The sequence below is a fragment of the Zophobas morio genome, unplaced genomic scaffold, assembly GCF_036711695.1.
Source record: "Zophobas morio isolate AGI-343-1 ecotype UQ-CSIRO unplaced genomic scaffold, CSIRO_AGI_Zmor_V1 ptg000008l, whole genome shotgun sequence".
Classification (NCBI taxonomy): Eukaryota; Metazoa; Arthropoda; class Insecta; order Coleoptera; family Tenebrionidae; genus Zophobas; species Zophobas morio.
The window spans coordinates 708484-721023 of NW_026972113.1; the positions used below are offsets into that span (position 1 = coordinate 708484).

The 12540-nt window shown below is 34.5% G+C and overlaps 2 protein-coding genes and 1 long non-coding RNA gene across 11 annotated transcripts in view; 1 reads left to right on the forward strand and 2 right to left on the reverse strand.

Moving 5' to 3' along the window:
- Nucleotides 1–7361, forward strand: part of LOC135124971 (dynamin) — a 36101-nt gene extending 28740 nt beyond the window's left edge. The window contains exons 11-17 of one of the 9 annotated variants that reach the window (XR_010279852.1): nt 174–188; nt 479–688; nt 742–988; nt 1039–1183; nt 5451–5573; nt 5781–6892; nt 6970–7361. Coding sequence is in view for 6 of the 9 variants with exons in the window: in XM_064050215.1 (XP_063906285.1) it covers nt 174–188; nt 479–688; nt 742–988; nt 1039–1183; nt 5451–5573; nt 6970–7033 (804 nt within the window). In the remaining 3 variants the exon portion in view is untranslated. Of the gene's footprint in view, nt 1–173; nt 189–478; nt 689–741; nt 989–1038; nt 1184–4511; nt 6893–6969 lie in introns of those variants that run through there. The other 8 variants (XR_010279853.1, XM_064050216.1, XM_064050215.1 and 5 more) reach the window with 8 other exon arrangements.
- Nucleotides 7362–7401: 40 nt separating this feature from the next.
- On the reverse strand, nt 7402–8127 carry LOC135124973 (NADH dehydrogenase [ubiquinone] 1 beta subcomplex subunit 8, mitochondrial-like). Its single transcript, XM_064050222.1, has 3 exons — nt 7964–8127; nt 7696–7916; nt 7402–7650 (listed from the first exon to the last, which is right to left on the reverse strand). Exons 1-3 carry the CDS (start codon nt 8043–8045, stop codon nt 7435–7437), a joined length of 519 nt encoding a protein of 172 aa, XP_063906292.1. The 5' UTR covers nt 8046–8127; the 3' UTR covers nt 7402–7434.
- A 266-nt stretch (nt 8128–8393) lies between these two features.
- On the reverse strand, nt 8394–9126 carry LOC135124974 (uncharacterized). The gene is made up of 2 exons (XR_010279855.1): nt 8854–9126; nt 8394–8675 (listed from the first exon to the last, which is right to left on the reverse strand). It is a non-coding gene; the product is annotated as an uncharacterized LOC135124974 (long non-coding RNA).
- Nucleotides 9127–12540: the final 3414 nt, after the last annotated feature.

Here is a 12540-nt window from a genome sequence, read left to right on the forward strand (position 1 = left end):
GCGCCAATTTTTGATCATGCGCGGTGTGCCGTTGATTAACATTCGGATGTACATAATAACTTTAACTCTGCATTTTTTTTTGTGGAGTAACACAACCTCATTTTGCTATACCTTGTGAGTACTTTGCATGTTACTAACCTGGTGTGTTTGTGTGTTTCGCTTTTCCGCCGCAGGGAGAAAATTATCAGGTTCGTAAAACAGAAGAGTAGTGAGTTTAGAGTTGAGTTTTGGGGATTTGTAACAAGTTTACGTCTTCTTGTGTCGTCGAAATGGTTTTATTTGTTAAATGAAAAATTGCTTTTTTTACAAATAAATTTAACAATATTAATTTTTTTCTATGTTATTTGAATATATGTACACCCTATTCTACATTAACTATGCATGATTATGTTTTTAATTTTGTGTACATGTATCTCAAAAAACAACTAATCCTTTCCAATACCGTACGTTCGATTTACCAACGAATCACCTACTTTAGACCGGCGGCGAGAACGTCAGCAGCTCCATTGATCCCCAGCTCGAGCGTCAAGTCGAAACGATCCGAAATCTGGTAGACAGTTACATGAGAATCGTAACAAAAACCACCCGAGACCTGGTACCAAAAACCATAATGTACATGATAATCAACCACACCAAAGACTTCATCAACGGCGAACTCCTAGCACACATCTACGCCAGCGGCGATCAAGTACGTAAACAAACAAAAATAATAATATAAATCATTCACACCTCCACTCATAGGCGCAAATGATGGAAGAAGCCCCCGAAGAGGCCCAGAAACGCGAAGAAATGCTGCGAATGTACCACGCGTGCAAGGAGGCGCTGCGCATCATCGGCGACGTGTCCATGGCGACGGTGTCGACGCCCGTGCCGCCCCCGGTCAAGAACGACTGGCTGGCGAGCGGCCTGGAGAACCCCAGGTTGTCGCCGCCGAGTCCTGGCGGGCCCAGGAAGACGGCGCCCAACATGGGACAGGTCGGCAGCAGCGGTGAGTGCGGTTTGATTTTGTGGTGGACGGAGGGTTAATCAATGTGGTAGGTTCGTTAGGTTCGCGAGCGCCGCCCCCGCCGCCGAGTTCCGGAAGGCCGGCGCCCGCCATCCCGAACAGGCCTGGCGGCGGAGTGCCGCCGATGCCCCCAGGGAGACCTCAAGGACAAGCCTTGCCTGCACCGCTCGTACCAACGTAAGTAGTCGCTTCGTAACTAACGATTCGAGGAAGTTATCAATCTGAATCCAATGTCGAAATGACGTGGTCGGAGGGTGGGCTGGGGTAATTTGGGGTGGTTTTTCTATGATAATAGGGTGTGATTGAGGATAAAACCAATTAGGTTGGTACTACTGTTGTTAAATGTTGACATTTAGCGTTAAATTGATGGCAGTGATACCACCCAAAGTTTGACAGGCAACGCCAACTTGTAATTCGTTTTATTTTCGATTGCACAATAATCGCTCATGAGTGTGTGTGAGAGAGAGAGATAGGGAAAAAGTGTCATTGGAAAAGTTTTCCTGATTTCATTAGTTGAATTAGTTAGACATTGTAGTCTCATTATATGTTTAGGTTGACTTGCGACTTTTATGTTTTCTCGTCGCTTCAGTGAATTTTTTTTAATCTTATAAAATAAGATACTTGTGGTGTATGAATCCGTGTTGAATTTTCACCCTAGACATCCAAAGTTTTGGAAACAAACTAAAATTTTATAACAACATTTTGCAATTTAACTTTGAACTTGCAAAAGCGAAAACAAAATTGGAGCCGTCATCTCAAAATTTTGCCGAATAAATCTTCCAAAGTATGCAAAATATGATGACATTATATAAGGTGACTCAAAAATATAATACAAGTTTTGTTTTTTTCATGCCTTTTTTTTTTAATGTTTCTTTCGAATTTATAATTTTTCGTTTATTTCATTTTTCAATTTTGCGCTTTTTCGATATTTAAGTTTCTATTTTTAATTTTTCGCTTCTTCAATTTTTCAAGTTCTCGATTTCAAAATTTTCATTTTATGCTTTTGGGTTTTTTTCATTTTTGATTTTCCAGTTTTACTATTTTTCCATTTTTTTTTTGATTCGAAAAAAATAGAAAAATCGGAAAAAATTGAAAAATCGAAAAACTAGTCAGAAAAAATTTAAAAATCAAAAAAGTGGAAAATTGAAGAACTAAAGAACTGAAAAATTGCGAAGAAGAAAAGACGAATCGAATCGAAAAATTATGGAAACGTCAACACATTGAAAAAAGAAAAAATTGAAATCAGAACATTGAAATTTTTCCATTTTTCATTGTTTGGTTTTTTAGTTTCTCAATTTTTTATTTTTCGATTTTTCAGTTTGTCATTTCCTCAATTTTTCAAGTTCTTGATTTTTATTTTTCCTTGTGCCGATTTTTTAGTTTTTTCATTTTCTCGATTTTATATCACAAATTTCAAATTTTTAATCTTTGATTTTTTCAAATTCCTCGTTTTTTCATTTCTTACTTATCCGATTTTCCGATTTCTTTAATTTCAATACATATTTCATTTTTTCGATTTTGCACTTTTTCGATATGTTTCGCAATTTTTCAATTTTATAAATTTTTCGTTTCTTCAATTTTTTAAGTGTTTGATTTCAAAATTTTCATTTTATGCTTTTTCGTTTTTTTAATTTTTGATTTTCGACAAACTAAAAAATCAGAAAAAAGAAAACTCGGAAAACTAAAAAATGAGAAAAAACTGCAAAATCGAAAAAGTGGAAAATCAAAGAACTGAAGAAACGAAAAATCGAAATGTTTTTCAATGTTTACTAAAAATAAAAAAAAATGAGTCGCAAAATTGGAAAGAAGGAAAAACGAATTGGATCGAAAAATTGAAAAATCAAAAAATTATTGAATCGTCAAAATTGTGAAGTCGAAAAACTAAGGTTGAAAGATCGAACAATTGAAATATGAAAAAGTTTTAAAATCCAATAAATGAAAGAAAAATGGAAAAATTCTAAAATCGTCAAATTGAAAACCCGAAAAATTGCAAATGAAAAATTGAAAAATCGAGAAACTGAAAATCGTAAAATTGCAAATCGAAATATTGAAAAATTCAAAAATTGAACATTTTCACATTGAAACAACAAAAATTATGAAATCACAATTCTTCCGTTTTTCAATCTTTCGGTTTTATAATTTTTCATTTTATTCAATTTTTATTTTATAAGTTTTGCAATTTTTCGATATTGCCGTTTTTCATTTTTCGGTTTTTTGGTTTCTCATTTATCAATTTTTCAAGTTGTTGGTTTTTATTTTTCCTTTTGCCGATTTATATATATTTTTTTTCAATTTCTCGATTTTGTATCAAAATTTTTCGTTTTTTTTATTCCCTTTATTTTTGCAATGTTTCTTTGGAATTTCTTTGATTTTTCAATTCGTCGATTTTTCATTTCTTACATTTTTCAATTTTGCATTTTGAATTTCTCACTTATTCGATTCTCCGATTTCTTTAATTTTTAATATTTCAAAATTTTCATTACATGCTTTTTGTTTTTTATTTTTATTTTTTTTATTTTTGATATTTCAGTGCTACTATTTTTCCATTTTTTTGATTAAAAAAATTGAAAAATCAAAAAAATCTGAATAAACAATTGTTTTACCCTGTATGAATAAAGTCATTATTATTATTATTAAAATTGAAAAATTACAAATTGAAAACTCGCGAAATTTTAAATCGAAAAATTAAAAAAAATAAACTTAAAATTGCACTTCTGCACGACCAAGATGACCGCGGACTCAGGGGTACCAATCACGTAAAAACAAATAATTTTGTCCCAAATTTTGGTTGGCAACAAATGAATCTTTTAAATTAAGCACCACATTCGATCGATGGATTTCGTTGCGCCAAATTTAAAATGAGGGGAAATCAGCCCAGATGATTCATTGTTGCCAACCTAAATTTGGGGTGCGGACAAATATTACCATGTTTTTTACTCGATTGGTACTAATATCTTAGTCAAATTGAAATTGAAAAACTGAAGAATTGAAAAATTCAATTCGAAAAAGATGCTACGGCACTGGTTTTTCCTTTATAGCGGTTATCAGAAAACAGAAATTGCACCAATTTTTACATACAGGTGTACCAACATTACAAGTGTAAAATAAATTTTCAAATACATCTGTTCCACGCATCAAAGTTGTATTTTTTAAGCGATAGGGAAGCAACTATTTCAATGACAGTAGCGACATTTTGTGAGTGGAAACATACTAAATCAGCTTATTGTTTTGTTTGTCGTCATTGTTCACCTTTTTTGTTACAAGCACATTACCATTTCGACACTTATCTTTACAATTTTTGCTATTCTTCTTGCGTAGTAACAGCTAATCAGATTAGTTGTTTTGTCATTATTTCTATCATGTTATCATCGTTTACTTATTTTTCATTAAAAATATATGGACGTGTTGTAACGCGCAATATAGTTCGATTTCGTTTCCTCATTGGATCAGAAGCATCGTCTGAAAGCAGGACCACAGGTTAATGGGACTTGTGGTTTATTTTCAGGAGGCGTTAAGAGCATATTAACCACCACTAACCTATTGTTGACATCAATTATTCGTAAATTATAAGCTCTGAGTGGGCTTGTAATATGTTACTAGTTGTTTGCACAGTTGATTTCTCCGTGTTACCATGTTTTGATGATGTTACTTTGTTTAATGTAGGGTGAAATAAACTGTGTGAAATTCGTACTAACTAGGGTGCTATGTTTGTTACACGCTTTCGCTTATAGTAATGTATCATGTCTTGTCAAATATCTTGTAAAAAATGTTATGATTGTACATTTAAATTATTGTCTACTGTATATTCCGATGTTACCAGTGCTTATTCTTCTAAAACAACCATATAAAACTGTTGCATCCGTTATTCTAAACTAACACAACATTTAACGGAAAGTAGTGTTGTATCGTCTGGAATTGCCATTAGCCATCTCGCGCGTTCTCTACAATAGTTAATATACAGGGTGTAGTCGAAAGTACGGTTGCCTTTGTCGTTTCTATGTGCGATGTATAGGATATTCTAATCGTAGTTGTAAGTCTGTGTTTCTAAAATAGTTCGTCTTCGGCTGCGTGTGTCAAAATGGCGAGAGTTTGTCAACGATATTTTTAACGGATTTAACGTTACTTTGGAAGCGAAGATAATCGAAAATATATGTACAGTAAATGTTCCAAACAATGAGTATGGCTGTTTAAAATTCGTGTGTTTCTTTTTCCTTTACGAACACTCGGAAATATACACATGCTACCTCAAATTCATTTAAAGGAATTCTTTTAATGTCGCGTCATCAATCAAAACGCTTGTGCGGCGCCATTTTGCGACGCGGAAAAAGAAAAATTCAAAATTCGCGCCACTTTTGCTACATTCTGTATATTCGAAAAACTCGGACTGGCATGTATGGTAGGCAATCGAGACTTAATCGAATGATAAGAATTGTCTCTGTAACAGTCGAGTTGGGGGCCAAGGACCGCAAGGGGGCGTTCAAGTGCCCCCTCAGGTGCAGATGGCAGTTGGAAGAGCTGTAACCAATGCTGCTATCAACGAACTCTCCAATGCCTTCAAGTTCCATAAGTAATTTTCGTTTTTAACATGCTTGTACTTCAATAACTACATCATCTCAATCATACTAACACTTGTTTGTCAACATCAGACACAGCATGTCCTAACTGTCGAGCGAGTCATGACAATTTTGTTATAATATATATACACATTGTACGAAAAAAGGGGCTGTGCGCTAGCGCGATTGGCAGTTCTAACCTCAAAACGTTGACATTTCAGAAGGACTACCAACCGCGGTTGGTGATCACAGCCGACTGAGACTAGTTTTTTGCCGAACATTCCATGACAACAACTTAAGGGGCATCCACAGGTGTCCCGTAGTCTAGGTCGAAATAATTTAAGCATTTTTAAGAGTCGATGTGCTAGATGCAGACGCACATTCCAAAAATATGATCTTCCGTGTAGTGTACGACGTAACCAAAACTGGATGTCTATTCTATCGCTTTCTATAACAAGACGCTTACTACATATAAAAATAGTACATCGGTGTTTCATACTTGCATTGATTTTTGCACAATTAGTTGACATGGTGGCATATCAGTTTTGACGACTAGCGGACCGTAGAGGGTGGCCGCTTTTCCGAATAGAGTGTAGTAAAGACAAATAAAAAAGACGTACCATTTATATGTAGGTGTCTGTAGGCGCAGTCAATTATGACGTTCGTAATCATTCCAACATAGTGATGTTACGCAATAGTGTAGATTATAAGAGTTATAGCTTACGATCAGCATCATTACGTCAGAAATTCAAGTATTGATATTTTTATGAAGATTCGATTCTTTTGTAAGATATTTCGGGATAGCCTATGAAAACATCATTTGCTTAATGATCTTGTTGTAATGAAATTGTTGTTAAGTATTTATAATAAGTGGCTAATCCGTGAACATATATAAAATAACGATATAGCAGAACTGTACGTCGATGTCATGTATGAACACATTCTGTAGATAGAGTTCCATAAATTTTCTTAATTTTAAAATGTTACGCAAGTGATCTAGTACGCAGAGCTTTAAGTTGTTATGATGAGGCCGTTGTTGTACATAAATTTGTAATTATCGTGTTAACATTTTAAAATTATAACAGATGAGTGCACTGAGCACGACAATTATGTAGTTATTCTGAATGTGTAAATATAGAAATAATATATGAGTTCTTTATTTCGTCTGAACCCTACCCCGTCCTTGTGCTGGTGGTGGGCTTGTCTCGTGTGCTTTCTCTTCAAAGTAACTGCACTGCGACTTTAATCATCTTACTCACTCGTGTGTGTTTTCTCGAAAATCCTTAAACCTCTTTAGAAGCTAGAGAATGCTGCATGATTGCTTGAATCGGAGGTAAGTACCGCGAGAGGTTTAAGGAGCGTTTAATACGATAATCGTAGACATTTTTTATTTTATTTGTTCCGTTTCAGTCGGCCAGTTCCAAATATACCTCCAAGAATACCCGATAGGCCCTATCCTGGAAGACCAAATTAAAGTTTCTAGTCAAAATTCAGATTGTGGGACCAACGAGGTTAACTTACTCAGTGACACTACACACAAGATTGTGAATTCAAAACTATGTGATTGTAAATGTAAGGGATAAAGACTTCTTTATATTGCTTACGTTTGTTTATTTTAATTTCGAGCTGTAACAACACAGTACAACTGACAGTAATAATTTGTACCTAGTCTACATGTATAGTATTATCCCACTTATGTTTTCCTGAACGAAATTAATTTAATTTTATAAATTCAGTTGCTGTATATATTTAATTGTTACTTTGTACTCTTAAACTTATTTGTAATATATTGTTTATTTTTATTACGCATTCTTTTCATTTACGCACAATTAGACAAACACCGTCTTTCTACCACTTTATTCTTACTATTTACAACTACTCTGTTTCAAAAGTGTAGTGTTTTTTACCGTCAATGGGGTACTGTCTGGGGACAAGCGGGTGAAACATTTTGAATTTTTCAAAAATACAATAAATCCCGAACGTTCCGAACATCACCCCCAAGAACTGCAACCACTGCGTGCGCAACGAGTACCTCAGACGTGCACTCACATTGTAGCGGTCCTCCCTCATCAAGTCAAATTCGGCATGCATCTAAAAAACCTAATTAAAACTAGACAAAAGTACCAATTTACGTACGGGTTCGTTAAAGTTGCGCTTAAGCTCAGGGTTATCCCACGGGTAGTAGGGGTCTTTGCTGTCCGCCCCGACCTCCGGCAATTTTGGATAGTCGCCCCAGCCGGTCCCATCATTGGGATACAATTTATACTCAGAAGGGTGCAAACCGTACTTCTCCGCCGCCTTAAGCTTTTCTTCTTCAGTGCGGGGGTACGGGCCTGGTTTATAGTCCTTGTTCCAGTCTAAAAGGTTCATTACATAAGTGTTTTGAGGTTAGGTGGTGACTTACGATTTCTGACTGCAGTTACTAAAACGGGGTTGTATTTTAAACTCAACTGGGTAATTTTGGCGGATTTAATTAAAGACGACATTGTTTTGTGGTTTTAATAATAACTTTATCGATGGTCCAAATGGTGTTGACAGCTGTCAACTGTCAGTCATTGTGACGTATGAACAAATTGAAAATTTTAAATTAATTAAAACTGGAATTGTATGTAAGTAAAGTGATTCGGGAAAAACTGCTGATTGTATTTAAAAATTGCATTGTTTTGGGACGAAATGTTGCTTTTCTTTTTGTTTCTTCAGGTTCAATGTGTTGTTGCGTTGCCAACTTGGTGCATCAAAGTAACTAAATAACTAGAAAAATCACCAACCTAGATTGGTTAATCTAACCTCAAAGTTTAGCGGAATTAAGGTAAAAAAAAATCAAACTTCGCTAATTTATTATAGATTATTAAATTAGTTCCAACTCCAAATTTCAAGAGGACTGATTTTTTTCAAGCATTTGATGGTAATTGGAGCCCCAAATGGAAAATTGTATTGATTTTTGGCGTGTCTTCAATTGTAGAACATTTGTGAATGTAGAAGTGAAAGGGATGATTTGTGCAGAATTGGAAGAGCACATCAAATATAGCCACAATTGGTGAAAGGGGGGCTAACGCTTCAGGTAGTATTTTCTGAACTGAAAAAACATTTTGTTGTCGGTGCCTAGACTGTTAATTCTGCAATAGAAATAAATCCATCGGTTTCATCATTAATCAGCCACTAGAGCGGCTGAAAGTAAACAGACTTGACATGTTTAGCACGAAGTTTGAGCCTTATAAGGCGAGAAAAAATCTGGCTTCCAAGTTGGAACTTGGAATATAAGTATGACACACAAGTGCGGTAAATTGAACTTACCGGATGATAGGACACCGTTACCCAATAGAAACAAATTTATTATAACTTGTTTTGATTGTTTCAGATTTCCGTTTAGTTGTGACGCATGCGCTAACGTCATCGGTGTGTGCATTACCCATTTCTTGCAACAGCTGCAGTTTTTCCCCTATTTTTGAATTACGAAATAGGTCATGTTGGTGTATTTATAACTAAGATGCAGTTCCCGCAATTTTTATCTACGTCCGCTTTGTTATCTGATAGTGGCAACAATGCAGCTTCTGCAATAATAATTTCTTTGTGATAAATTTAAAAAAGATTCACGTGTCGGTATAGAATAACCGCTGAATCAGGTTTCGTTGCTACGCGTTTGCATATTTATAACATCTGGTCAGTTTTTTGTTTAAATTGACGTCCTGATGGTGTAGTACAAGTCCTGTAAGATAGGTAGCGCCACAGTAAAAAATACAAAAAAAAGTTTAAATTTTAATTAAATTGTTCGTCCAGTACTGTACCCAAATACCATCGCACCATCTACCTGCCCACCTGCAAGGTGGCAAAACTTTTCTAAATATAGTCCTCTCCGCCAACCACTTAAATTCCAATAAATTAACCGTTGTCGATCCTTCGATGGTCACTCAATGGTGAATCATCCCAAACACGTTCCCAACGTCTAGAAGCCACTAAAATTAATTTCCCAATGGGTCCGACACCACAACAAAAATTTAACACGTACCTGTGACCATTACCTGAGAAGCGGCAAACTGGTCTGTCAACAAAAAATTCCACGTTCGGAAACAATGAGTCGTTAAAACGCACATCAGAAATTGTTGGCAAAGGCGAGGCGACCAAAATAAATCAAAAAAAGATGCTCGAAAACCGGAATCGTCTTTATGGCACTCGTACCATGGTAACTCGATACAGGTAGGTCCGTTGGCGGTGAAATATTGCGGATGGGACTTTTACGGCCCTAACAATGAAGACGTTGCTGTGGCGGGGTTGGACGAAACGTTTTCTTTATCGGGGAAAAATCGGATACGCCTCTGGAGAGAATAATGTTTGTAGGAATGATAATGGTGTGTTGGTGGGATGGTTATGGAATATCGGAACAAATCTGGACTAGCGTTGCGTGGATGCATTTAATGGAGTTTTATCGCTTTGATAATGCTTAAAAATATTAAAAACTTTTCCCGCCAACTACTCAAAATTAATTTTTTGTTTTTGTATCTTGTTTTGCAACGTTGTTACTTGTAATCTGAACGTTCTAATAATCGAATTCTTTCGAAGTATAAATATAAACACTCGAAGTTAAGCATGTAGTGAGAAACTGAGAATACATTTTTTCGCGTAGGTTATCCGATTTAAATATATTTCATACTGACCACATCCAAACTCAGCTTTTATACATTTTTGAAGAAGCGGAATTTTTTGGACTCTACTGTAAGAGTGAGGGAAGTTTTATCGAAGTAACCTTTGATAATTTTTTTTATCCATTTATATAATTTACTGAAAATACTGATTTTCTCTCAACGCTTGGAATATAACTAAAAAAATAAATCCAAATAAGGATTCCCTACCAGCAAATACAAAATTGATTTCTTCAGAAAATTTTCAAGTAGTGTTATAATATTTCAATTTGTAATAATTACATTAAATTTTGACTGTCTAAATAGCAAACTCGATTTTTTTTTTGATAAAATTTTGGCGATGTTTCTCAAATAACTTGGTTCTAACAAATTTATTTCTTAAATTTTGTTTTTCCTTTAGAAATGCTGAAATTCCTTCAAAACACTGAGTTTTCTTTGGATATTTGTAAAACATTGACCAATTTTATAAAAATTTATCAGAAAATTGTGACTTCTAAACTAGTCAATTTTGTACAAAATTTTAAATATGTACTCGAAAACATTCGAAATTTTTGAAAATAAATATGCAGATTTTGCGAATGAAAATTTTACTTTGTTTAAATATAGTCCGATTTTAGCTGAAGGATTTTTTTCTTCTAGTGGAAACGATGAAAAAATAAATTAAAATAAGAGTGCCTTACCACTAAATAAAAATCCTGTCTTCAGAATTTTTTCATTCGGTCTTAATTTTTCAATTTGTAACTTGGACATAAAATTTTTTGATACAATTTTGACTTTGTTTCTCAAATAATTTGGTTCTAACAAATTTTGATTTTTCTTAAATTTTGTTTTTCCTTTCGAAATGCTGAAATTTCTTCAAAACACTGAGCTTTCCCTCGATATTTGTAAAACAGACCAATCTTACAAAAGTTTTTCAGAAAATTTTGACTTCTAAACTAGTAAATTTTGAAAAAAATTTAAATACTCGAAAACATTCGAAATTTTAGAAAATAAATATGCAGATTTTGTGAATGAAAATTTTACTTTATTTAAAGAATTTTTTTTCTTCAAGTGCCAAAATTTAGTCTAAATAATGATTTTCCTTCAACGATTGAAAATGAAAAAATAAATCAAAATAAGACTTCCTTACCACGCAATAAAAATCTAATGTCCTCAGAATTTTTTCAATTGGTCTTTAAATTTTTTGATAACATTTTAACTTTGCTTCTCAAATAACTTGGTTCTAACAAATTTAGCCTTTTCTTAAATTTTGTTTTTCCTTTCGAAATGCTGAAATTCTTTCAAAACACGGAGTTATTTCTCGATATTTGTAAAACATAGACCAATCTTACATATTTTTTCAGAAAATTTTGACTTCTGAACTAATAATTTTTGTACAAAATTTTAAAAACTCGAAAACATTCGAAATTTTTGAGATATTCAAAATTCCTGCCTTGTACGTATAAGCAAGCTCGTAATGTTTTCAAATTGTGATCATTTGTTGTAAAAGTTAGTCATCAGTACTTGCTAAAATAAAACGGATTTTGCCAAATGACATACTCTCTAAGAAAAGAAAGGGTGGGTGGGCGGGGCTACTAGCTGCCAAGATAAGACTGATTTTGGCAAATGAGATACACCCTAAAAAAAGAGAGGGTGGGTGGGCGGGGCTAGTAGCTGCCAAGATAAGACTGATTTTGGCAAATGCCATACCCTCTAAAAAAAAGAGAGGGTGGGTGGGCGGGGCTACTATCTGACAAGATAAGACTGATTTTGGCTAATGACATACCTTCTAAGAAATGAGAGAGTAGGTGGACGGGGCTAGTATGCTAGGATAAAACTGATTTTGGCCTATAAGAAAATAGAAGGTGGGTGGGCGGGGTTAATGCCTGCTAATCTAAGATCGCTTTTGGCAAATGAGATACCCTCTGAGAAAATAGTGGGCGGGTGGGGCTAGTACCTGCTAAAATCAATTTTTATTTTAGGAGCTACTAGCCCCACCCACCCGCCCTCTATTTTCTTAGAGGGATCTAATTTGCCAAAATCAGCCTTACCTTGGCAAGTACTAGGCCCGCCCACCCACCCTCTGTTTTCTTAGACGATATTTCATTTGCCAAAATCAGTTTTTTCTTAGCACGTAGTAGCTAAATTTTTTGATAAAACTTTGGCTTTGTTTCTCAAATAACTTGGTTCTATTTTTTTTTCTTAAATTTTGTTTTCCGTTCGAAATGCTGAAATTCCTTCAAAATCCTGAGTTTTCTCTGGCTATTTGTGAAACATTAAGCAATCTTACAAAAGTGTTTCAGAAAATTTTGACTTTAAACTAGTAAATTTTGCAGTGTTTATCACAGTGAATTATGTATAAGAG

Bases quoted from the DNA above. Each gene is read 5' to 3' on its own strand.
- LOC135124973 (XM_064050222.1), bottom strand. From the start codon at position 8,045: ATGTCGTCTTTAATTAAATCCGCCAAAATTACCCAGTTGAGTTTAAAA. The intron at 7,917-7,963 runs GTAAGTCACCAC...TGAACCTTTTAG, and splicing joins AGTAACTGCAGTCAGAAATC to ACTGGAACAAGGACTATAAA. The intron at 7,651-7,695 runs GTACGTAAATTG...TAGGTTTTTTAG, and splicing joins AGCGCAACTTTAACGAACCC to ATGCATGCCGAATTTGACTT.